Source organism: Psammomys obesus, unplaced genomic scaffold (assembly GCF_907164565.1).
Source record: "Psammomys obesus unplaced genomic scaffold, mPsaObe1.curated_primary_1811, whole genome shotgun sequence".
NCBI classification, from domain to species: domain Eukaryota; kingdom Metazoa; phylum Chordata; class Mammalia; order Rodentia; family Muridae; genus Psammomys; species Psammomys obesus.
In genome coordinates, this window is record NW_026592510.1 from 24,119,617 (window position 1) to 24,143,647 (window position 24,031).

At 40.5% G+C, this 24,031-nt stretch overlaps 1 protein-coding gene across 1 annotated transcript in view; it reads right to left on the reverse strand.

Annotated features, from left to right (window-relative positions):
• Nucleotides 1-255: 255 nt before the first annotated feature.
• Nucleotides 256-24,031, reverse strand: part of LOC129681721 (membrane-spanning 4-domains subfamily A member 4D-like) — a 25,888-nt gene continuing 2,112 nt past the window's right edge. Inside the window, exons 2-7 of the mRNA XM_055613806.1 lie at nt 11,345-11,399; nt 8,713-8,838; nt 6,174-6,230; nt 4,493-4,615; nt 2,447-2,548; nt 256-848 (exon numbers count right to left, since the gene is read on the reverse strand). Coding sequence (XP_055469781.1) covers nt 798-848; nt 2,447-2,548; nt 4,493-4,615; nt 6,174-6,230; nt 8,713-8,838; nt 11,345-11,383 — 498 coding nt within the window. The 5' untranslated portion in view covers nt 11,384-11,399 and the 3' untranslated portion in view covers nt 256-797. The remainder of the gene's footprint in view (nt 849-2,446; nt 2,549-4,492; nt 4,616-6,173; nt 6,231-8,712; nt 8,839-11,344; nt 11,400-24,031) is intronic.

Genomic DNA, 24,031 nt, shown 5'->3' on the forward strand with positions numbered 1-24,031 from the left:
GAGCTGTAGGGGACACTGCAGATTCAATCCTCAGCAAGAAGGAATTGCTTTTTCAGGTCATATATATCATGCACATACATATGTGTATGTATATTCTCTGTACTCTTTATCTCTATACTACACATAAACTCTACATACACAGAGATGCACTATATGTGTGTGTATATATATATATAAATATAGATATATGCCTTTGTATATATAAATACAGTATATATGTATGTATATGTGGGTACTTAGGGATCAGGACTCAGATTTCAGTTACTTCTCTTTATTGTCATTTTCACCACATCAATTAAAGTATACACTGTGTTGTTATGTAATATACATGCACAAGAGATTAACATAGGCTGCCATAGTAACTTAACATCCCTATTGTCTTACATGATAATGCGTCTTTATATGAGCATGAGCAGCTAAATCTACTTATTTAGTAAAAGCCTCAAAAAAATATGAACTGCAGTCTTCACTCTTTGGAGAGCTTATTTCACTAACACATTTTTTTTTTCAGTTTGTATTCAAAATCTTTGCCAATTCAATATCTCTTGCTCATACAATGAGTAGAATATGTTAAAGTGTTATTGACCTAGTAAATGCTTAATGTATCTATTAATAGCATGTCTGTTATTCTGTCCAAAAGCCAGTGCAATGAAGCGCTAATTTTCCAGAGAAACAAATAATGAGAACATGATTCTGAAGTCACACACACACAGTTGAAATTAGACTCGTTCTCCGGTGGGGTTCTTGCACAGATTTTCTGGAACCGTTTTTCCTCGGTATTCTGGTGGTGCCAATGGTTAAGGTAGCATTGGTGTCATACCAGGATTTGGTGATTGAATTACAACAACCTGTGAAATGAATCCAAATATCATTGAATTACCCAGTATACTCAGAGCTTCTTTTCCTTATACCATAATGTCACTTTTGCTATCATCTACACTGTCTCTACTGAGTTGAACCACACATCACCCTGGGGGGGGGGTGTCTCGGGAGCTGCTTGGATCAGGCATTGTACTCCTAGGACACTCATTCTGTGGCAGAGCTTGACCAGAGGAGCTGATATCTGCAGCTGCGTCTTAGAGCGTCAGTCTTCCATGTGAATGGCTTACTTGAACAAAGGAGTTATGGAACAATGACAATGATATTCTTTCCAACTAGTTTGTTCCTGCTGATAGCAGCACATCCAGACCTTGTCATGGAGGCCGTGAACAAATTCTGCATATAGGACGGTGGCCCAGAATGGCAGAAGTATCGCAATACTCGGGAATATTCTTTCTTCCCAAACTCAGGTGACATGGGGCAGCAGTAGAATGAAGATGTGCATACATGAGCAACACATGCACCAGAGCACTGCCCTTCCGGGTTAACACAGGAGGTCGGCAGGAACAGCATTGCTCAGTTCTGGGGAGCAGGTGACAGCTTTCACTAGCTTCTTTCTCTGCTTGCAGCGTTGAGGACACACCTGCCATATCGTTCTCATGGTCTACTGCCTGGCCTTTTTTATCTGCCTAAGTCTGTCACTTTTTATATCTACCTGACCTTCTTCCTCCTCGCTATTCAAGAGCATCTTCAAGTAGTCCTCCACTGAAAGTTTCTGATAAACAATGGCCCTGTCACCTCCATGAGCACAGTTTAGGCAGGAGAATGGGGGCTGGAATGGAGGAATGGACTGGGGAAAATGAGGCTGGATTTGATTAAAGCACATTATATGCAGGTATGGCATTCTCAAACAGTACAAGAGGTTAGCACATGAAAGAAACCAGCACATAGAGGAAGAGTCTACATCCTTCTACACCTGGTCTTCACCTGAAACACAGCATGCTGGGTAGGGATCTGGGGCAGTGAGTCTTCTGGGCACAAACAGAAGAGGCAGGTGTGCAGGGTCCTAGAGAGGGCGCGACCTTCTGTGGCTGCACACCTTTCACGCTCTTTCCAAAGCTCCCCAGCCCACTTCCTGTCTTAGAAATGCTGTTCTTTTCTTCATACACTGTCTCTGTTTCTAAGGATGGGTCTCTGGTTCAGTCCTTTGCTCTTCAGCACAGGGATCTGGAATTCAGGAACCTCTGAACTCAGAGCTGTGGCTTGGCACTCTTGAAAGTATTTCCCCAACTTTCTCTCCATCTCTGCTCCGCATGGAGGCTGCAGGTATTTTCAGATTGTCTGTCCTATTTTTTTTTCTCTTTTACAAACTGTCATAAGAGTGTCCATGAGCTTCCTTCTGAGTCTGTTTCTAAACTCTTTTATTAATAAAATCATGAACCACAAAGGGAACCACAGTTTCCCTGGTAACAGAGCTGAGCAGAGGACCCAGCTAAGCTGTTGATGGTCTTGACTTGAGGAAGTTAAAGAAGACAACGAAAATGTGTCCTTATAAGCTGCTAGATTCCTGCAACTGGTTATGGGGCAATAGACCTACTGACATCCTCCTGAAGGAAGTGCCACTCACCTCCCTGGCGTTACAACAGGTTACTTTACATCCAAAGGCCGAGACAGACACAGCAATGCAGAATTCTAGCAAATTTAAAATGAGCATCAAGGAATCTATACCCTAGAAAAAGATTCATACCAAGGAATGTGAGAGATGGATATTACAAGTTTGAAATATGCACACACACGCACGTGTGCGTGTACACACACACACACACACACACACACACACACACACATACAACCAAGGCTAACATGTCAAAGAGGAAAAAAAAGGCTCTGGCAAGGGGTTTGGAAATCAGCTTTTGATACAGTCCAGTCCTTATACAATTTATTGGTCTCCTAATAAATTTTACTAATAAAAAATGATCAGTGACCCCTTGCCCCAAGGCTCCTGTGCTCTGGTGCTAGACATCTCACATGGAGAAAACAATAGTACTATTGCATATGTAAAGAGGTTGTGTTTCTAACCAAGCCCCAGAAGGGGAGATCCTAGTTTTCTGTGGGAACAAAGGTTGTTTATTAGGTAATATAAGCAGAATATCTTGGCCTGTGCAGGGACTCTAAGTTATTGTAACATTTTCACAAGTAGAAGCAAGATGATGAGTAATCAAAGTCCAAGAGAATGGGGATGCTTCAGTATTTGCCTTGAAAACAGAGGACAGAATGATGAGCCAAGAAATGTAGACAGAAGGTGGAAACACAAAAGCCAAGAAAATACTTTTCCCTAAATCTCCCAGGGAGGACAACAGCTCTGCCAACATTTTGATTTTATGCAGTGAGACTGGTTTTGATCTTCTGTCACCCTGCAATAAAATACATCTGGATTGTGCACTAACTTGGTAGTGATTGTCACAGATATGGCATAGCACTGGAGTGTTGAGTACCACGCTCCTTAGTAATGTTCAGTGCATGTGGGTTTGCCTGTATCTTCACCAAACCACAGACCAAAACAGAGGAACAAAGGGCACATTGTTCTCTATTCTCCCTCCTTGAAGGTGCCTAGAATTGTTGGGTTTAAATATCCTGTGTTTTTTCTTTCAGGGATCAGAGATGATCCCTCTGCTGTGAATTAGTCAAATGACCAGGAGCTGGGCACATGAGAGATACTGGTTCATAGGCCCTGGGAATATTTGAATTTGTTGTTGCTATCCTTGCCTCAACAGATCCAGTATCATCTCTGTGCAGGCGTTGTGTCAGGCACAAATAGAGAACAACAAGTAGAAGAGCCTTATTCTCAGCAATGTGACTATCTAGATAGATAGGTTAACAGTTTCTTTGAGGATTAGAGAGTATTGATGTTAGGTCTGCACGCTTCATCTTCCCCCTTACAAACATCCAATCACTCTCCATGATCCATAAGCAACACAGAACATATCATTTAACTTACATAAATCAGTACAGGCTGAGCCTGGTAGTTTACAACCATTATCCCAACATTGAGAGGAGAGAGTGGTTTTTAATCCAAGGGCAGCCAACACTCCCATCTCCAGAAATATCAAACAAACATCCAAAGTGAAAATAGCAACAAAAACAAAACAAAGGTAGAGTTTTGACCTAAGAAGCATATATATATGTATATGTATATACATATATATATGCTTCTTTAACCTGTAGGAATTGTTCTTTTTCTAGGTCATTTTGGCTGATCTTTGGCAATTTCATGTGGCTTGTTCTGATGGTTCCAGGTAGCAGGCACTCTAATTTGTTCTTTGTTACAAAGAGTGCACTCTTTTAAACCTGTTTTGTAAAATGATATGCTATATAGTATATCTTTTTCTCCCAAGAGGATTGGAGCCTCCCACCGTTAGGAACTTGACTTTATTTTCGGTCTTCCTAGGGTACCAACTTAAGATACCAACATGGCATATTGGCCCCTATATTTGAGAACTAGCCACATTAGTGGTCTTCAATGACATGTCACCTGATCCCTAAGTAAATACTGTCCTACTTCTTTACTTTTTCCAACTTCCCAAAGTGATTCTAGAATCAGAGTGTCGATTGTTGCTTTTGCATTGAGCCCTTGCCCCCACCAGGGCATCCCATCAGCAGAGGAAGTACTTACTGTTTCAACTTCATTTTTAAGAAAGGGAGAACGCAAACCCAAAATCACACTGATGATACCCATTATGCTTGCGGCTGCAGCCAGCACAGCGCTGATGGTGTTGAAAACTAGACTGATGGTGACCTAGAAAGGAATGAGAGTCAATTAATTCCACAGCATCCTTGGAATAGCCCCTTCAATATTCAAAGCACATGATGACCTTATTAATGCAATTCTTCCTCTTTTTGCCAAAAGTAGACTCTGTGTCTTCCCTTACAGTAGCTTTATTTCTAATCCCTTGCCAACATAAAAACACAGTACTGTTATTCCTAAGACTAAATTCTCCAGATAAATCTCAAGGCCACATGATGCTCTTCAAATTTCCTGGAAAAAAATTTCAGAGTCTTTGACACATTATCTGTAAAGTCCCATCAGTTGCTTTCCACCAAACTCTGCTTCAAATGCCTGATTGTACCCCTTGTGTAAATGCTGGAGGCCGCTTATGGCCATGACCCTCTTCCCTATTTTCCCCCATGTGATAGATCTGGCTTCCCAATTTTCTTCTCATGGTTCACTTAAATAAGCTTTTTTTAAAAAGTATTTATTCATTTTATATCCCAGTCGGAGTCCCCTCCCTCCTTGTTTCCACTATCCCTTCTCCTCTGCTCCTCAGAGAAGGAGACCCACCTACCCACCCATGCCAGCCTAGGAAGTTGCATAAGGACTGAGTGCATCCTCTTTCCCTGTGGACTGGTGAGGTAGCCCCACCAGAGCAAAGTGATCAAAAAGCAGACTTTATTGTGAGAAGTAAAACTACTCAGGAAACTGAAAGTTTGCCTCGTCTATAACATGAGGTACGCTGTAGGGGTCAGAGTTGGTTTAAGATGCTGAGGAGGCAGACAGGATTCTGGGTTGAGAAAGGTCATCTTGATGGTGCTACAGAAGTTGATGTTTACCTGTAGCCATTAGTGAAATTCAAATGAATTTTTAGTTAATGAAAAAATTGTTGAATTCTTGGTTATTGCCTTTCATCAGCTTTGTGACAGAGATCTCATTGTAAATGTCTTTTTTAAATTGTTTATTGCTTTATGTGTATGGATGTTTTGTCTGCATGTATATGTAGCATGTGCATGCCTGGTGCCTGCCTAAGTTAGAAGAGCACTTCAGATCCCATAGAACTGAAGTTATGGATGTCTGTGAGACACCAAGTGGGTGCTTGGGACAAAGTCTGGGTCCTCTGTAACAGCAACAAGTGCTTGTAACCTCTGAGAGATCTCTCTGGCCTCTGTAAAAAAAATTTTTTTTTAAATCTATTATTTCGGATACATCTGTAGAAGCCATTGTAATCTGTAAGTCAATGATTTTTCTTTTTTTTTGCCACAGCATATATTTGAGTGTCATTATCACGGGCTTGGTCTGTAGCTTCAAGGTTCTTCTATGTAAAGTCCACTTGATATTCCTTTCCCAGAATTCACTGCACCAGCTCCAAGATTCTCCCAGCAACTGCCTTGACATGGTATCTAGTCAGTTGTGATGAAACCCACTATGAGCCAGTAGCTCAGATACACTTTTGAAAGTCAGGTCTTTTCAACCTAATAGTCTTGGCTTCAGAAAAATAGAATGAACCCCCTTTACATCCTAGAAGTATGCATATTTGATAAAATTGTTCTCTTTTGAGAGCAAAATAAAACAAAATACATACCAGGCGCTTTGTAGGTTTCACTGCTGCTGAAATTGACAGGGATCCTGAGATTATGAACTGGTAATAAGAGAAAGCATCCACGTTAAAAAAAATCTTTAAACAGTTAATCTAAATCACAGCATACCAAAACTTACTTCTAAATCAACCGAGTCTATGAAAGGGAGCAATTGTCTAAAAACCTGCCATAGTCAGTTGTCATCTACTTTCCCTCACCCAACAGAGCAGAGAGTAAAAGTAAAGTGAGCCCACGGAAGAATCATTAAGGTTTGTTTGTAACAGATTATTTATTTATTTATTTATCTATTTAATTATTTATTTATTTTGGATTTTTCAGACAAGATCCTGGTTGGCTGGAAGCTGGCTCCTTAAATCAGGCTAGGCTTGTTCTTGAAGTGATTCTCCTGCTCATGCCTCCGAGGAAAGGGATTACAGGTGGGACCCCCCCGAGTGTGGCTCAAAATTGTAATATTTCTTCTATGCCTTTAGTGTAGAGGAATAAGTCATGTCCCTCTTTGGTGTAATTTTACTCCTTAAAGATCGATGGCTCGAATGCTAATCTTTCTAATAACACTGATAAAGCTGTCTGACATCTCCTATTCCAGGGAAGTTTATTTTATAGTCAGGTTATTTTGAATTGAGATTAGATTTCAGAGACCTGAAGACAAATTGAGAACTTTTTGAGTTTTAGGTTATCAGTTTCTTTTGCATACTTTTATCAAAGTTTTTTTAAAGAAAAAGATGCAACTGTCAACCTACCAAAATTGTTTAAGAGCAATGAAGACTAAAGCGCCCCGATTCTTATGACAAGATTTTGCCCACATGACCCTAAACTGAAGAAGTTAACCAAACAAAAACAGAAAAAAATATCGTTGTTGAAAAATGCATATTGGAAACTATAAATAAATCAGTGAAAAAATTAACTTCTACAGTAGATGATGACTAGATTATTGTAGCTCATTTGGGTCTACCAATTTGGGAAATATTTTCATTTTATTCTAAACAACCACCATCAACTAGATTGAATTGAGCTCTTCACACTATCCAGCTAAAGACATGGATGCCAGTATTTGCTTCCCAAATTTTATTTTAGGAGGTTTAAAAGGTAATGGTGACGTCAATAGGATCACATCACTGAAACTAAAATGAAGATATAGATGTAAGTCTGGGGAGAAGGGTGCAAATAGATTGCTTCCCACGCATGCCTGAACCCTTCAGTTCCATCCTCCATCATGAACTATGGGTGTTATTTTCCAAGATGCTATTGAGTGGGAAATAGTTATTGAAGCAGAAAGCCACAATGAGGAGATATATGAGATTTGGAGTCTTCATTCATGGACTGAATACATCCTGAGTAAATTAACCTTTCCTAGTCTCATTTTTTTTTTTCAATGATACAATGATGATGAAGGCAAAATCCCTCAGAAGTTGTCATGATTGGTTGAGGTGGGACATTACATACAAAACGATTAGTAATGTGCTCAGATTATAATGCAGTGAAAGCTATTACTGGTATTACTGGTATCATCATCATCATCATCATCATCATCATCATCATTGGTATTATTATTGGCATGTCTTCAAATCTTAAACACCTCTTATAAAATAGGAAGGAAAAATTAAAGGACCAGGTCTACAAAATAACTAAATTTTCTCATTATCAAGTTTATCATTAAATGGAAACCTTACAACACTTGAATGGGACTCTCAAGTGTAAAATAGCCAGGTTTGTGCATTTTGTTTTCTACTTGTCAGTTCATAATACATAGATAAGAAAATATTTGACATTTTATACTTAATTGACACTCTGAATTAAAAAAATAACTCTCTTAGCTTTTATTATAGAGAAAAATTTTAAAAATTCTTATTTAATTTTTTGGCTAGTTATTTTATTAAAAAATTGAAACAAAACTTGTCTACAGTTTCCTATTCTCTTAAGCATTTATTGAGATTGGTTAGCTAGATGCTCTTAGTCACCTACTCAGCTTTGTCTCCTCCTAATTGCTAACAACACCCTCCCTCATTTCATTAATTTTTTTTATGAGCTTCAAAGTTTAGTGATCCTTTCCCAGCTGGAGAAGTGAATTTCAATTCTTCAAGTTAAGGACAAAAGACAGTTATCCTTGGTTTGAGAATATGCTTGTCTTAGGAGCAGTGAAATAGATATGTCAGCAAGTCAAATTGCTGTCATAAAGATGTGATGACATTCTTGTACCATCAAATAACCATCCCTAGGATGACTAGCCATAGACTCCCGAGGAAATCAGTTGTGTCAAGGTTTAAGTAACTCTTGGGGGAGTGCAGGACTACATGCTGTCACAATATATCCTAAGTGACATTTTAAATAATCAGTCCACCTCATTTACATGAATGGTATGTTGATATTGGAAACATGAACAAGGAAAAACCGAATAAGGTTTAAGTATGTTGTTCTCAACCTCATAGACTACTTGAAAGCATTGAGAGAAGGTTCCACCGAGAGTTAGTATAGTCTCAACAGGGTGTTACTACCTCCAGTCGCATAAGTTGGTATGCTACTCACCATCAGTGGCCCCCAAGCTGGGGTCGCTAAGATCAATGAAATGGCTGGTTCACGATGATCAAATGGTATGCTGATCATTATTATTCCTATGCTCAGGTTTATGAGAGCAATCATAATTTGTACAGCCTAGACACCAGAAAGTAAAGCATTATCCAACACAAAACTATGTCCATGGAAAGTCCTATCAAAGCACTAAGTTACCTCTGCCTCCAAGTTTAGTATTAACAGATAATTTTTGAAATACTTTTTTGTCAATTGTCTTCATACATATACAGAGAGCATGCAATAACTTATAATTCATCCCTTGGAATCACACAAACGGACACACACACACACACACACTTCAGTAATTTCACAGTTAGTGGAATTTGTGAGATTCTTTACAGAGGTGCTTTTACGGTACCCATGGTGCATCTCTACCATTGTCGTCATCCTTTGTCACATGCTCACAGAAGAAAGACTCAGGAATTAGGAAGAAATTATTCCAGCAAGAAACAATTTGGAGAAATATAATTATATTCAGAACAAGGAAAAAATGAACAGCATACATAATCTTCTTTGGGGGCTTGGAGTGTGAACAAGGACTGTGAATATGGTGAGGAAAAAAATGGTGAAATTCTATTATAATTATCCCTATAATAAAGACTCAAACAAAATGAGAACAAATTATGAAGATGTATGGAAAGAAATAAGAGCAGTGCATAGAGGTGGAAGGAATAGGGCTATACGGAAATATTGGAAAAGACACATTTACATATTTATTTTCATATGTGTGTATATGTAATGATAACATTTAAAGAAAAACTTCATGAATTTGAAAGAAAGAGTTAAAACATGGTGGGCTAGTGGAAGGAAAAGGAGGAGGGAAAAGGTGTAGCCACATTTTAATTAATTTCTTAAAATGAAAAATGACATCTCAAATCAGTTAGTTCCCTATACTTTTCATTTGGTGGGAACAAAAAATGTCAAGTATTTGCTCCCGAGGAAAAAACAAATATGCAATGAAAATCACTAGAATTGAAAACAGAGTCACTGGGGAAAAAAAATTAAACTACAAAACCTAAGGCTTATTTCTTCTGATACTCTGCCATGCTTGCATATAGGAGCCTAACACAACTATCTTCTGAGAAGATTCATCTAGCAGCTCATGGAAGCAGATGCAGAGACACACAGCCGAACATTAGGCTGAGCTCCAGGAATCTTATGGAAGAATTGGGGGAAGGACTGAGGGAGCTGGGAGGGTCAAGGACCTTACAAGAAGACCTACAGTGTCCACTAACCTGGGCCCACGAAGGTTCACAGAGACTGACCCACCACCAGTGAGCATGCATGGGCTGGACCTAGGACCCCTATACAGATGTAGCAGATGTGCACCTTGTTTTTCTTGTGGGTTCCCTGACAACTGCAGTAGAGGCTGCCTCTGACTCTGTTATCTGCCTTTGGATCCCTTTTCCATAGTTGGGCTGCCTTGTCCGTGAGAGAGGACATGCTTAGCCCTGCTGCTACTTGATGTGCCAGGGTGGGTTGGTGCCCACGTTGGAGCCTCCCCGTCTCCGCAGAGGAAAAACTGGGGTGAGGGGTAGTGAGGGTAACACTGGGGGAAGAGGAGAGAGGGGGTGCTGCGATAAGAATGGAAAGTGAATAAATAAATAAATTAATGGAAAAAGATAGATAAAAATCTATTACTTGCTAGCCAAGCTCACTGAGAAGACAAGTAGTTAATTCTACCAGAAATCATTCCGGGGATAGCACTGTGGGAAACCTGAGAAGAGGCCAACCAATTCAACAACAGAGGAAAGACAGAAATGCCTGAGAAGACCATGTAGCAAATCTCAGAAAAAGAAATACCACTGTGAATAGTCTTATGTCTTAAGCTAGAATAATTTGAGAAGAATTGATATTGCTTGTTATTATGATTTTTCTTAATTAATACTTAAAGGAATTAATAGGCCACAATGAACTAAGCCTGAAGACTGGAGAGTGTGTATACCTTTATCTTCCCTTCAGTTTGACTGTACGTGTAAAACTGCTCTCAATTTAAAAATTCTTATTGATATATCTAAGATACACATATTCCATGTTAAAAATGGTCATGAAAAATGACCACTCTTCACAATTTGTAAGATTTAGAACTGTGAGGTAGAAAAGAAACATGTCTGTCTGATGACAACCTCCCAGTGGTTGGAAGCTTGGCCCCGTATGAGTATCTTCTGCATTTGGTGACCTTTAACCTGCCTAGGATGCTTTCTTTGAGGTTCTCTATTGCTTGGGATCATTCTCCTGCAGACAGAAGTAAATGGGGGATAGAGGATTTCTCATCATCACAGTAGCAGGCTAAAGAAAGGCACTGTGGGTTTGTCCCAGGGGCAGGCCTGGGGCTGGACCACAGTGCAGCTTGCATAGCTTTTTCTTTGCCGTGAGTTAGATATGATCATCTTGGATGATCCACAGCCTAGAACATACCTGACATCTCTGTTTTAAAAGTAAACTGCAGGTCTGATGTGATAGACAAACTAGTGCCCCTGGGAGGTGTTCATGTACCACGAGGCTAGTGGGACACAGCTTTTCTAAAAAAAAAAAATCATTTAGATATTTATAATATCATTCTCTCTAAGATTCAAAGATGTCTTACCCCAAGGACTTTGGGTTCCCCCTTCAAGAATTCCTCCATGGCAGCAGAAACAGTGCTGAAATATAAATGAAAATTTGGATCAACTCCTGGAAATGGCTCAGTGCTAAGCTCCTGACTCCTGTGGCAGCATCATCATCATCATCATCATCATCATCATCATCATCATCATCATCATCATCACCACCATCATCATCATCTAGCTTAGATAAGATACAAAAACAGTTTGAAACCCTTGGTAAGAGAAGCTCTTCCGTTTCTATTTCCTCAGTCTTATTTTGAATGCTCACACTTTTCTTTCTATAGCCACAAATATTTTGGACTTCATTTTTTTCAAATCAGTAGTTGGAGCATTTGTACAAGTTGGCTTCATTTTCGTGAGGTGTCCCCCCACTTCATTATCTGCTCCCACAACAAAGAAACCCATCACATCTGGGAACTCTCCTCCCACAGTCTCTGGCTTCCAGCAGATACAACTCTTCCCTGCCTGTGAACTACTCCACCTACAATGCAAGGGAGGATTCAATCAGTCTCTATTACTTTCCTTTCATGTCCCAGAAGGCAAAGGTATTCTTTAGGAAACCCAAGGCAAAGGGTTTAGTCCACTGGAAAGCACAACTTACGATTAATATTATTATTATTATTTTTACAAAGAGCCTCTGCCATGCATCTCAGAAAAAGCTTTAGACCTCTGTGATAATCTGACATCCTCAGTTGTCTACTATCCTTCCCCTCCTGAGTCACAAGTACTAAAGAGGAAGGTAGAAGGAATTCTCTTGTGTCTGTATGGGAGCATCACCTGTCAATAAAAAGATAATGTCCTGTTAGCTGAGACAGGAAACGAGGTAGGGGTTCTGGAGAGAGGAAGGGGATTTCTGGGAGTTAGTCATGGGTAGAGGAGTCGACCTGTGATTCTGAAAAAGGTGGACTTATGAAACTGAGCAGATGTAGCCAGCCACACAGCAGAACTTAAGATAGGTCAAACGGGATATATGAGCAAGTCAGGGAACAGGCCCAGCTATATTTGGCTAGGCGTTTGTCAATATATTTAATCCTCAGAGTTGTTGTTTCAGGGGCTGGAGTGTCAAAGGAAAATATGCTTTTACAGAGGAAACATAAAAAGAGGAGTCTAGAGGACAAAGAGTGAGTCTTTCTTTTTCTCAAACTGAAAATACAGACAGAAAAAGCTAAATCTCAACAGTTTGTTGATAATTAATGATGATACAAAAATAAAATTTGAACAGGGAAGAGCATGGCCTAAGATCCAATAATCTGGGGGCTGAAGAAATGGCTCTTCAGTGTTGAAGAACTTGAACCAGAAGATCCAGGTTCAATGCATAGCCCTTACATGGCAGCTTAAAACCATCTATAACTCTAATTCCTGGGTATCCTACAGCCCTCTGGTGTCATTGGGGACCAGGCATGAATGTGGCCCAAACACATACATGCAGACAAAACACCTGTACACATAAAAGCTTCAATATCTGGATGTCTTTCTAAATTTTTCGTTAAGGGGTGAATTTCTGGTTATTAATGTTCTCTGGATTACTGGGCTTCACCTTAGAAAGAGTGTGCATTGGGCACAACTGTTCCCAAGCTTCTTTCTGACCTTCACGCCGCTAAGAGTCTTTCCCATATCTTCTCTCATGAACATCTGCATCAGCAGCTTCAGCTCCTGGCCTGTGTGTCTCCCAGTAAAGCCAACAATGCTTTGGGACCTAGTCCAGGTCACAGTCCATCTCAGGAGCAGACTAAGCCTGTTAGGCTGGTGCTCAGCCTCCGTCCTATCCATCTCCACCAAATATGCGTGGAGCAGAGATTGTCTTAACTGGTGGATTGTTGAAATAATATGTAGGAAACAGAGTAATACCACAAAAGAGGTTTATTAAGAATGTGTGTGAAATGATCGGTCAATAATTTAAATATTGCTTTCAGGTTTTTGATACCCAGGGAATAGAGAAAAAAAATAGAAATTAAAATAACTTCATACGATGCCCAGTTGGGGTCTTCTTAAAGCCTTTATCTTTTCTTTTCTTTTTCATAAGTTGTTTATTTTATTGTTGACAATTTAATACCTGAGTACTGTATTTACATCATTTCCACCCCAGCCTCCTCTCCCACCAACTTTTCCCCTGTTCTCACACTCCCTTTCATATTCATGACCCCTTTTTATTTAATTATTATTGGTATATATGCATATGATTACACATACACAGCTGTCTCCATATACATATTTTGCTCATATGTATATGTGTTTAAGGATGAGCACTTAGGATTGGATAATTCATCAGGGAGCTTATTGCTGGAGAAGACTGTTTCTTCCTCTCTAGTAACCAGTAATTGCCTATAGTTGTTTTTTTTTTTTTTTTTTTTCAATCTAAGGGTGAACATGGCAAGATACCCTCAAGAATACAATAGTGGCACTGACATCTTGGAAGTAGCCAAGAATTGCCTAAATGATCTATAACAATATTTAATAAGAGAATATTTAGTCCTGGCACTGTACATCTAACCACCTGCCTGTGGCTGGTGAGGTCATAGACCTGGAGGAAAATATATTGCTGCCACTTTGCCAACCTTTGTCTTTTCCTTGTCCTTATTCTTTGCATCAAAATCTGCCTCTTAAGGTGCATTTAAAAGTGTACACTACCCCAATTCAGAACACTAGTGTGTATAAGGAAAGGTGATCTCCTTGTTCTCATATTTTCATCTAGATGTCCCATATTCACCCACTAAATTTAAAGCCATCATGCTGAAAGGCTGGGGAGGCAAATCCCTGCACCTACCTCCTTCCAGGTTGCAGTGCTGCTCTCTGTGTCTGCGGAAGGCCAGGCTCTGGGAAGGCACCTCAGAGTGTTTGTTCAGCGCTGGAGACCACCCCACACCCAGCACCTCACTCGGCTTAAATTTGCATGTTTCTCCTAGCATCTTTGGAGATTATAAAGGCTGTGGTATCAACTTCTGAAAAAACACAGCTACTTCCTATTTTTTATGGAAAGACTGTTAGCTAACTTTCGATTCCTCAGAGTGTGTATATTTATTGTGAAATATACTCAAAAAAGGTGGCACTCAATAATAGTTTTTTTTTTTCACAAGAAAATAATATTGTTTATTGTGGTGATAAGTTTGAAGATTTACTTTTGGAAAACTCTGTCAAAGGAATATAAACAAAATTCTATAATATATAAACATGTATGACCCATTATTTTGTATAGTAACTATTAGTAAAAGCAAAATCAAAACCAAACAAAGGAGACATACCAAAATATACAATTTTAAAGACAATACACTCTGACTAATATAATTTACATGGCCTTTCAAAATCTGTTTGCAAAAATTCACACATTGCTGTTAAGTGTTTTTTTCTTTTCTTAAAAAATTCTTTATTAATTACACTTTATTCACTTTGTTTCCCTTCTGTGGTTCCCTCCCTCCTACCATCCCAATCCCTCCCTTCCTCCACCCTCTTCATGCATGCCCCTCCTCAAGTCACTGATAGGGGAAGTCTTCTTTTCCTCCCTTCTGATCCTAGTCTATCAGATCTCATCAGGAGTGGCTGTATTGTCTTCTTCTGTGGCCTGGTAATGCTGCTTCCCCCTCAGGGGGAGGTAATTAAAGAGCAGGCCAATCAGTTCATGTCAGAGACCGTCCCTGTTCCCATTACTATGAAACCCACTTGGATACTGAACTGCCATGGGCTACATCTGTGCAGGGGTCTTAGTTTATCTCCATGCATAGTCCTTGGTTGGAGTATCAGTCTCAGGAAAGACCCCTGTGCTCAGATTTTTTGGTTCTGTCCATGTTTGTAGCAGCCTTATTTGTAATAGCCAGAAGCTGGAAATAGCCCAGATGCCCCTAAGTGGAGGAATGGATGCACAAATTGTGGTATATCTACACAAGTGGTTTTTTTTTTTTTTTTCTAGAGAACTGTATATAGAGAATTTAAATGTGTTAAGTGTGCATGAAACTCCACTCTTGGAAACTCACCATGAAAGCATCATCTTTGCATAGCAATGATGAATACAGTGCTTTTCTGGGTCTAGGAAGCATCTAGAAAAGGCCTATCCTCTAAAACAAACCCAACCACAGTCATTTATTGCATATTCTTGTTAGTCTAAGGTTCCTCACATAAAGTCAAAACAGTCTTCACATTACTTTGATGAACTGTTTGATGCTGAGTGATTATAAAGAAAGGGTATTTATTTAACTCATTATGTGGGGCATAACCAAAAGCATGACCACAGAAATTGACAGCTCTCGTGAAGGTTATTCGGCTGAGTCACAATGTAAAAGGTCAAATGCTGGAAATGAGAGAGGTTACTACTGCATGGCAAAGAGAGAGACTGAGCAAGGCCCAAGGTTCCCTTGATATCACAATTTATCCTAATAGTCATCACAGCTGTGCTGACTTCCAAAGCACAGGTTTCCAGAACAGCTTCAGAGCCAGGGAACCAAGTTCAGGGTCTGGAACCCATCAAGCTATTCTTATCTGGAATTTAGGTTCTGTTCTTTCTCCAGGGTGATACAGTCTGGTCTGCACACACAGTATGAGACTCTGGAGGATGCCAGGTGCCCAGTTGTTTGGGGGAAGAGTAGTGCTATAACTCTGACATTGGCTGAAATATCAGATCCCAGCATGCCTATGGAAGCAGAGGCAGGATCCACAGAGAGATGGATGAAATTGTAATTTAGGTTCTGGACCTCACAGGGCATGGAGTCAGCTGGAGACCCAGTTGTTGAAACGCCACTCAGCAGTCACCCTGGAGCTTGTGTTAGCTGGGCCTAGAGGCAGGGAGGGGTTCAGAAATATCTCCACACACTGGGGAAGCAGAGTACTCTCTAACCGAGAGCCCACGAGACTATTCTGGTGGCAGCAAGGCAGGAAGCCCTTGTAGTCTGGTCTAGAGAGTAGGGTCACATATATCAGCCAAATTCCAGCTTTTCAGAAGTAAAAGCTATGTCAGAACAGGCCATTGGAGGAGCAACTCTTTGGTTCAGTCAAGGCTATCTCTTGTTCACATACTCTCAGAGACTCATGACTTGCCTTTTCTGCATTAAGAATTAAGAATCCAATGTGCAATGCCGAATTCGCACAGCCCTAGGATGAAGACCGCCATTTCCCTGAGTGACAGAACACCACGCCATCTCAATCTAGGAAATGTGACTGTTGGTGTGACCAACATTTCATTTCAGCACACAAATATAACATCTATATGAATGGATTAAAATGGTAATAAAATGCCACCTAACTTAAAAAAAATATCCAGGGACAGATGAATTCACAACCTAATTATACCAGACTTTTGAAGAAAAGCTACAGCCAATCAATCCTTCTTAAACTATTTAAAGCAAATAGACATAAAACAAAAAGCTAGAAACAGTGTTGGGGACCCTTCAAGAGGAACAGCTTTAGAACTCTTGGAATATGGCCCAACTGATAGCAGAACCGTGAAGGGTGAACCTTGAAAAGGCAGAGCTCCAAGTATCTACTTGTCCTGAGGACTTTATGCTGTTGTGGAGTTTTGCTCTGCTCATTACCTTTGTGGTCATTAAATTTCCTCATAATCCATGGGTTGTATGAAAACTCTAAAGGGGCTTCCAGCCCCTCAAGGGGCAGTGTCATTGCACTTACAATCGTAGTGATTGATCTTTTTTAAGTGTTACCGCTGGAGCAGATTAATAATCCAACCAACACCCTTAGAAAGAATTTAGAGCCAGGTGTGGAGGTGAACTCCTTTCATACCAGCCCTTGGAGGCAGAGGCAGGAGGATCTCTTGAGTTCCAGGCCTAAAAAAAAAATCTAAAAACTGAGTCTGTGAGAGCCAGGGTTGTTACACAGAGAAACACTGTCTCCAAAAAACCAGCAGAACTGGAAAGGAAAAGGAATTTGGGGATGTAGATTGTTAGTAAAGTTAGGTTAAAATGTTTTTGTTTAGTAGCCTTGACTTAGAGAATCCTGGAGAACAACTTGAAGTTCATAAAGTCACACTCTTGATAACTGAGGGAGGGGTTTTTTTGAGTTCAGGGAATATGAAGATTGGCAGCCTGCAATCTGCTTTCAGTTTCCTCTTCCCCGTAAGTCAGCTTGTGTGATCCTGAGGAACTGCTCAGCGTGACCCACCCCAATGCATGCTCTCCCCACGGGAGTTCATCCTGGGGGCCACACCCCTGACATTTACACTTCTTCTCATGTGGTTGGTGCTTCTGCTAGATCTGAAGAAGCTTTCAAAGATGTGGTAGAATGTTTGTTTTATAATTTTGGGAATGCCAACGGCTTAAAAAAAAAAAAAAACAGACAATGATCCTGTTTATCACTCTAAGGCTTTTAAAAAAACGGTGTTTGGGTTTCAATGCCTCATACTCCATTAATAGTCCCTATATTTCCCAAGCACAGGCTTGGGACCTCATGAAATTGAAAAGCTTCTGTAAAGCAAAGGACACCGTCATCAAAACAAAGCGACTGCCTACAGATTGGGAAAGAATCATCACCAACCCTTTATCTGACAGAAGACTCATATCCAATATATATAAAGAACTAAACAAGCTGAAAAGCAATAAACCAAGTAATCCACTTAAAAAATGGGGGACAGAGCTAAAGAGAGAATTCTCTGTAGAGGAATATCGAATGGCAGAGAAGCACTTAAAGAAATGCTCAACCTCATTAGCCATTAGGGAAATGCAAATCAAAACAACCCTGAGATTTCACCTTACACCCATCAGAATGGCCAAGATGAAAAACTCAAGGGACAACACATGCTGGAGAGGTTGTGGAGAAAGGGGAACCCTCCTCCACTGCTGGTGGGAATGTAAACTGGTACAACCACTCTGGAAATCAATCTGGCGCTTTCTCAGACAACTAGGAATAGTGCTACCTCAAGATCCAGCCATACCACTCCTAGGCATATACCCAAAAGAGGCGCAAGTACACAAAAAGGACATTTGCTCAATCATGTTTGTAGCAGCTTTATTTGTAATAGCCAGAAGCTGGAAACAACCCAGATGCCCCTCAATTGAAGAATGGATGCAGAAACTGTGGTACATCTATACAATGGAGTATTACTCAGCAATGAAAAATAAGGAAATCATGAAATTTGCAGGTAAATGGTGGGACCTGGAAAGGATCATCCTGAGTGAGTTGTCCCAGAAGCAAAAAGACACGCATGTTATATACTCACTCACATAAACATACAATATAGAATAAACCCACTAAAATCTGTACATCTAAACAAACTAAGCAAAAGAGAGGACCCTAACTAAAATGTTCAATCCCCATCCTGAAAGGCAAAGAGGATGAACATCAGAAGAAAAATAAAATAGGAAACAACCTCGGAACCTGCTACAGAGGGCCTCTGAAAGCCAGAAGAAAACAGGAAACAACCTTGAAACCTGCCACAGAGGGCCTCTGAAAGCTTCTGCAGTATAGACTGTCAAAGCAGATGCTGAGCCTTATGGCCAACTGCCAGGCAGAGTGAATGGAATTCTATGTAAGAAGTGGGAAATAGTAAGAGCTGGAGGGGACAGGAACTCCACAAGCAGAGCAACAGAACAAGATAATTTGAACACAGGGAACTTCCCAGAAAATCATACTCCAACCAAGGACTATTCGTGGAGATGACCGGGAACCCCTGCACAGGTGTAGCCCATGGCAGTTCAGTGTCCAAGTGGGTTACATAGTAATGGAAAGAGGGACTGCCTCTGACATAATCTGATTGGCCTGCTCGTTGATCACTTCCCCCTGAGGGGGGAGCAGCCTTACCAGGCCACAGTAGAGGACAATGCAGCCACTTTTGATGAGAACTGATAGACTAAAATCAGAAAGGAGAGGAGAACCTCCCCTATCAGTGGACTTGGGGAGTGGCATGCATGCAGAAAGGGGAAGGAGGGTGGGATCGAGAGGGGAGGAAGGAGAGGCTTATGGGGGGATACAAAATGAATAAAGTGTAATTAATAAAAAATTTAAAAAAATTTAAAAAAATAAAATTAAATTAAAAAAATAATCCCTATATTTCCCAAACACAGGCTATTGCAGAGAGTATATCTAACTTTAAGGACTCAAATATTTAAGTTACAAAATAAAGGTTACAAATATTTATCTCATCATATTTTAAATCATGCTTTATATGTTAATAATCATAAAATGTAGCAGGAAAAAGTATGTCTTTTTAAAAAAATTAAAAATAGTTCATGTCAGAGATAGTCCCTGTTCCCATTACGATGGAACCCACTTGGACACTGAACTGTCATGGGCTACGTCTGTGCAGGGGTTCTAGGTTATCTCCATGAATGGTCCTTGGTTGGAGTATCAGTCTCAGAAAAGACCCCTCTGCCCAGGATTTTTTTGGTTCTGTTGCTATCCTTGTGGAGCTCCTGTCCTATCCAGGTTTTACTATTTCCCACTTCTTTCATAAGATTCCCTGCACTCTGCCCAAAGGTTGACCATAAGTCTCAGCATCTGCTTTGATACACTACAGGGCAGAGCCTTTCAGAGGTCTTCTGTGTCAGGCTCCTGTCCTGTTCCCCATTTTCCCCTTCCTCTGATGTCCATCCTCTTTGTTTTCTGGATAGGGATTGAGCATTTTAGCCAGAGTCCTCCTTCTTGATTAGTTTCTTTAGGTGTACAGATTTTAGTAGGTTTATCCTATATTATATGTCTAATATCCACTTATGAGTGAGTATATCCACTTATGAGTGAGTGAGTGTCTTTCTGCTTCTGGGATACCTCACTCAGGATGATCTTTTTTGAAATGATTGGCCTGCTCTTTGATCACCTCCTCCCAAGGGGGGAGTAGTCTTACCAGGCCACAGAGGAAGACAGTGCAGCCAGTCCTGAAGAGACCTGATAGACTAGGATCAGAAGGAAGCAGAGGAAGACCTCCCCAATCAGTGGACTTGGGGAGGGGCATGTGTAGAAAAGGGGAAGGGAGGGTGGGACTGGGAGGGGAGGAGGGAGGTGTTCACAGGGAGGGATACAAAGTGAATAAAGTGTAATTAATAAAAAAAATTTAAAAAAATAAAAAAATGTTTTAAATTAAAAAAAAATTAAAAATAAAATTTACAAACAGGTCTTTCACCTGCTTGGTTAGAGTCACCCCAAGGTACTTTATGTTATTAGTGGCTATTATGAAGCATGTTGTTTCCCTGATTTCTTTCTCAACCCTTTTGTCTTTGGTATACAGGAGGGCTTCTGATATTTTTGAGTTGATTTTGTATCCAGCCACTTTGCTGAAGGTATTTATCAACTGAAGGGGTTCTCTGGTTGATTTTTTTAGGGTCACTCAGGTATACTATCATATCATCTGCGAATAGTGAGACTTTGACCTCTTCCTTTCTGATTTGTATCCCCTTGATCTCCTTTACTTGTCTTATTGCTCTAGCTAAGACTTCAAGTACTATGTTGAAGAGATATGGAGAGAGTGGGCAGCCTTGCCTTGTCCCTGATTTCAGTGGAATTGATTTAACTTTCTCTCTATTGAGTTTGATGTTGGCTATAAAGCTTCCTTTATACTGCCTTTATTATTTTTAGGTATGTGGCTTGTATCCCTGATCTCTCCAAGACTTTAAACATGAATGGGTGTTGGATTTTGTCAAATGCATCTAAGGAGATGATCATGTGGTTTTTCTCCTTCAGTTTGTTTATATGGTGGATTACATTGATGAATTTCCATATATTGAACCACCCCTGCATGCCTGGGATGAAGCCTACTTGGTCATGGTGGATGATATCTTTTATGTGTTCTTGTATTTGGTTTGCAAGTATTTTATTGAGTATTTTTGCGTCAATGTTCATAAGAGAGATAGGTCTGAAGTTCTCTTTTTTTGTTGGGTCTTTGTGTGGTTTACTGCTTCCTCAAGATCCATCTATACCACTCCTAGTCATATATCCAAAAGGTGCTCAAGTACACAACAAAGACTTTTGCTCAACCATGTTTGTAGCAGCTTTACTCTAATAGCCAGAACCTGGAAACAACCCAGATGTTCATCAACGGAGGAATGGATATAGAAATTGTAGTACTTTTACACAATGGAATACTACTCAGCAATTAAAAACAAGGAAATCATGAAATCTTCAGGCAAATGGTGGGAACTAGAAAAGATCATCCTGAGTGAGGTATCCCAGAAGCAGAAAGACACACACAATATATACTCACTTATAAGTCGGTACTAGACCTGTAAGATAGGATAAACATACTAAAATCTATATACTTAAAGAAGCTAAACAAGAAGGAGGACCCGGGGTAAGATGATCAATCCTCACTTAGAAAGACAAATGGGATGGACATTGGAAGTAGGAGAAAACAAGAAATAGGACAGAAGCCTACCACAGAAGGCCTCTGAAAGACTCTACCTAGCAGTATATAAAAGCAGATGTTGAGACTTATAACCAAACCTTGGGCAGAGTACAGGGAATCAAATGAAAGAAAGGGGAGTTAGTATGACCCAGAGAGGACAGGAGCTCCACAAGGACCAAATATATCAGGCACAGGAGTCCTCTATGAGACTATTTCTCTGACCAAGGACCATGTATGGATATAACCTAGAATGCCTGCTCAGATGTAGCCCATGGTAGCTCAGTATCCAAGTGGGTTTCCCTAATAAGGGGAACAGGGACTATTTCTGACATGAGCTCAATGGCCGGCTCTTTGACCTCCTCCCCCTACCCCTGCCCGAGGGAGAAGTGGCCTTGCTAGGCCACAGAGGAGGACATGGCAGCCAGTCATGAAAACACCCGATAAACTAGGGTCAGAAAGAAGAAGAGGAGGACTTCCCCTATCAGTGGACTGGGAAAGGGGCAGGGAGGAGATGAGGGAGTGAGGGAGGGTGGGGTTGGGAGGGAATGAAGGAGGGGGTTATGGCTGGGATACAAAGTAAATAACCCATGATTAATATAAAAATAATAAAAAAAGAGAGAAAAATTACCCCTAAACCTCTAATAAAATAAAAAGACCTACTAAGCAGACAGTGGAAAGGGCTGTTTTATTCCAGCAGCAGGTTTGCTCGTTTGTTTCCACAGGATGCTTGTCCACCTTCATGGTTGCCAGACCAGTTGACTGTGGCAGGATTTTCCCATTGTCTTAGAGGCAGAGACTTTTGCTTCTGCCACTTCCTCCCCTCCCACCTCAGTCACCATTAATGGGTGAATGTGCCCTCTGAGGAGTTAAAGTAGAAATGACTGTTTTTTTATAAGAGTACAATTGTGATAGAAAGACCTGGAGGGAACAGGAGCTCCACAAGGAGAGCAACAGAACCAAAAAATCTGGTCACAGGGGTCTTTTCTGAGACTGATACTCTAACCAAGGACCATGCATGGAGATAACTTAGAACCCCTGCACAGAAGTGGCCCAAGGTAGCTCAGTATCCAAGAGGGTTCCCCAATACTAGGAACAGGGACTGTCTCTTACATGAACTCCTGGGCTGGATCTTTGATCACCTCCACCTGAGGGGGGAGCAGCCTTACCAGTTCACAGAGGAAGATAAAGAAGCCAGTCCTGATGAGACCGGATAGACTATGGTCAGATGGAAGGGGAGGAGGACCTCCCCCTATCTTTGGACTCGGGGAGGGGCATGGGAGAAGAAGAGGGAGGGAGGGTGAGATTGAGAAGGGATGGGGAAAAAAAGAATACAATTGTGATTCTTTTAAGGCTTTTAAAAGATTAACTTTTAAGGTAAATAATAAAACAATTAATTACTACTTTGTAACAAGGAATAGTAGACTGTTAGTAAGAGAAACTGGTTGAGAAAATTACCTTGCTTGCTTATATTTTGTTACTGTATAGTAAGTTCCTTAGTTACCAATATATGTGAGTCCCTGGGAATAATTTGTTTTTCACCCCTAACATGTACTACTTTTAATCAGGTGAGGGTATTGGGAAACATGTTTTTGCCTAACTATGCTCATTGTGATTGTTCACTTAAAGGAAAAGAGAATGTAACCATATTGTAAGTTTGATACTGCTTGAAAGATTTGCTGGGATATGCTGGGATATATAAGATGTGGGAGAAAAGAACAAAGTTGTTGGAGCTTTGCTCTCTCCACCATCCACCAAACGTATATGTGTGTATGTGTGAAGTTGTTGGAAATTTGTTCCATGCACCCAATATGTATGTATGTATGTATATAATGAAGATTGTTGGCTCTTTGCTCCATCCACCAAATGCATGCATGTATGTGTGTACATATGTATGTGTGTATTTGTGTATGTATGCAAACATGTATGTATGTATGTGTGAGGTTGTTGGAGCTTGTGAAGCTTCCTTCATCCACAAAGTGTGTGTGTGTTTATAAATCTCCCCCCCCCCTCTGCCTTTTTTTTTTTTTTTCTCTCATCTGTCCCAGAAAGTTTCTCTGGTCCCTGAGTCTTTCTTGTAGCCCCAGGGAGTCTTTTCAGTCCCCAAAGAGAGTTTTACACCAGCCCCAGAGCGTATTTCACAGGCCCCAGAGAATCAAGCTTTCTTTCCTCAGAGAAAAAGTCTGGTGAGCGATCAATGCCAACACCATGTCCTACCTTAGTTTACCCTGTTGATGTCAAGGCTGATGTTTGGCATCTGGTTCCTGCAACAGAGACCTGAGGAAAGTAAGCTCCTTATTCAGGGCACGGAGACTATTTTTACACCTAAGGTGTGGCAGGACAACTCTCCCCCCACAACACACACACACACACACACACACACACACACACACACACACACACA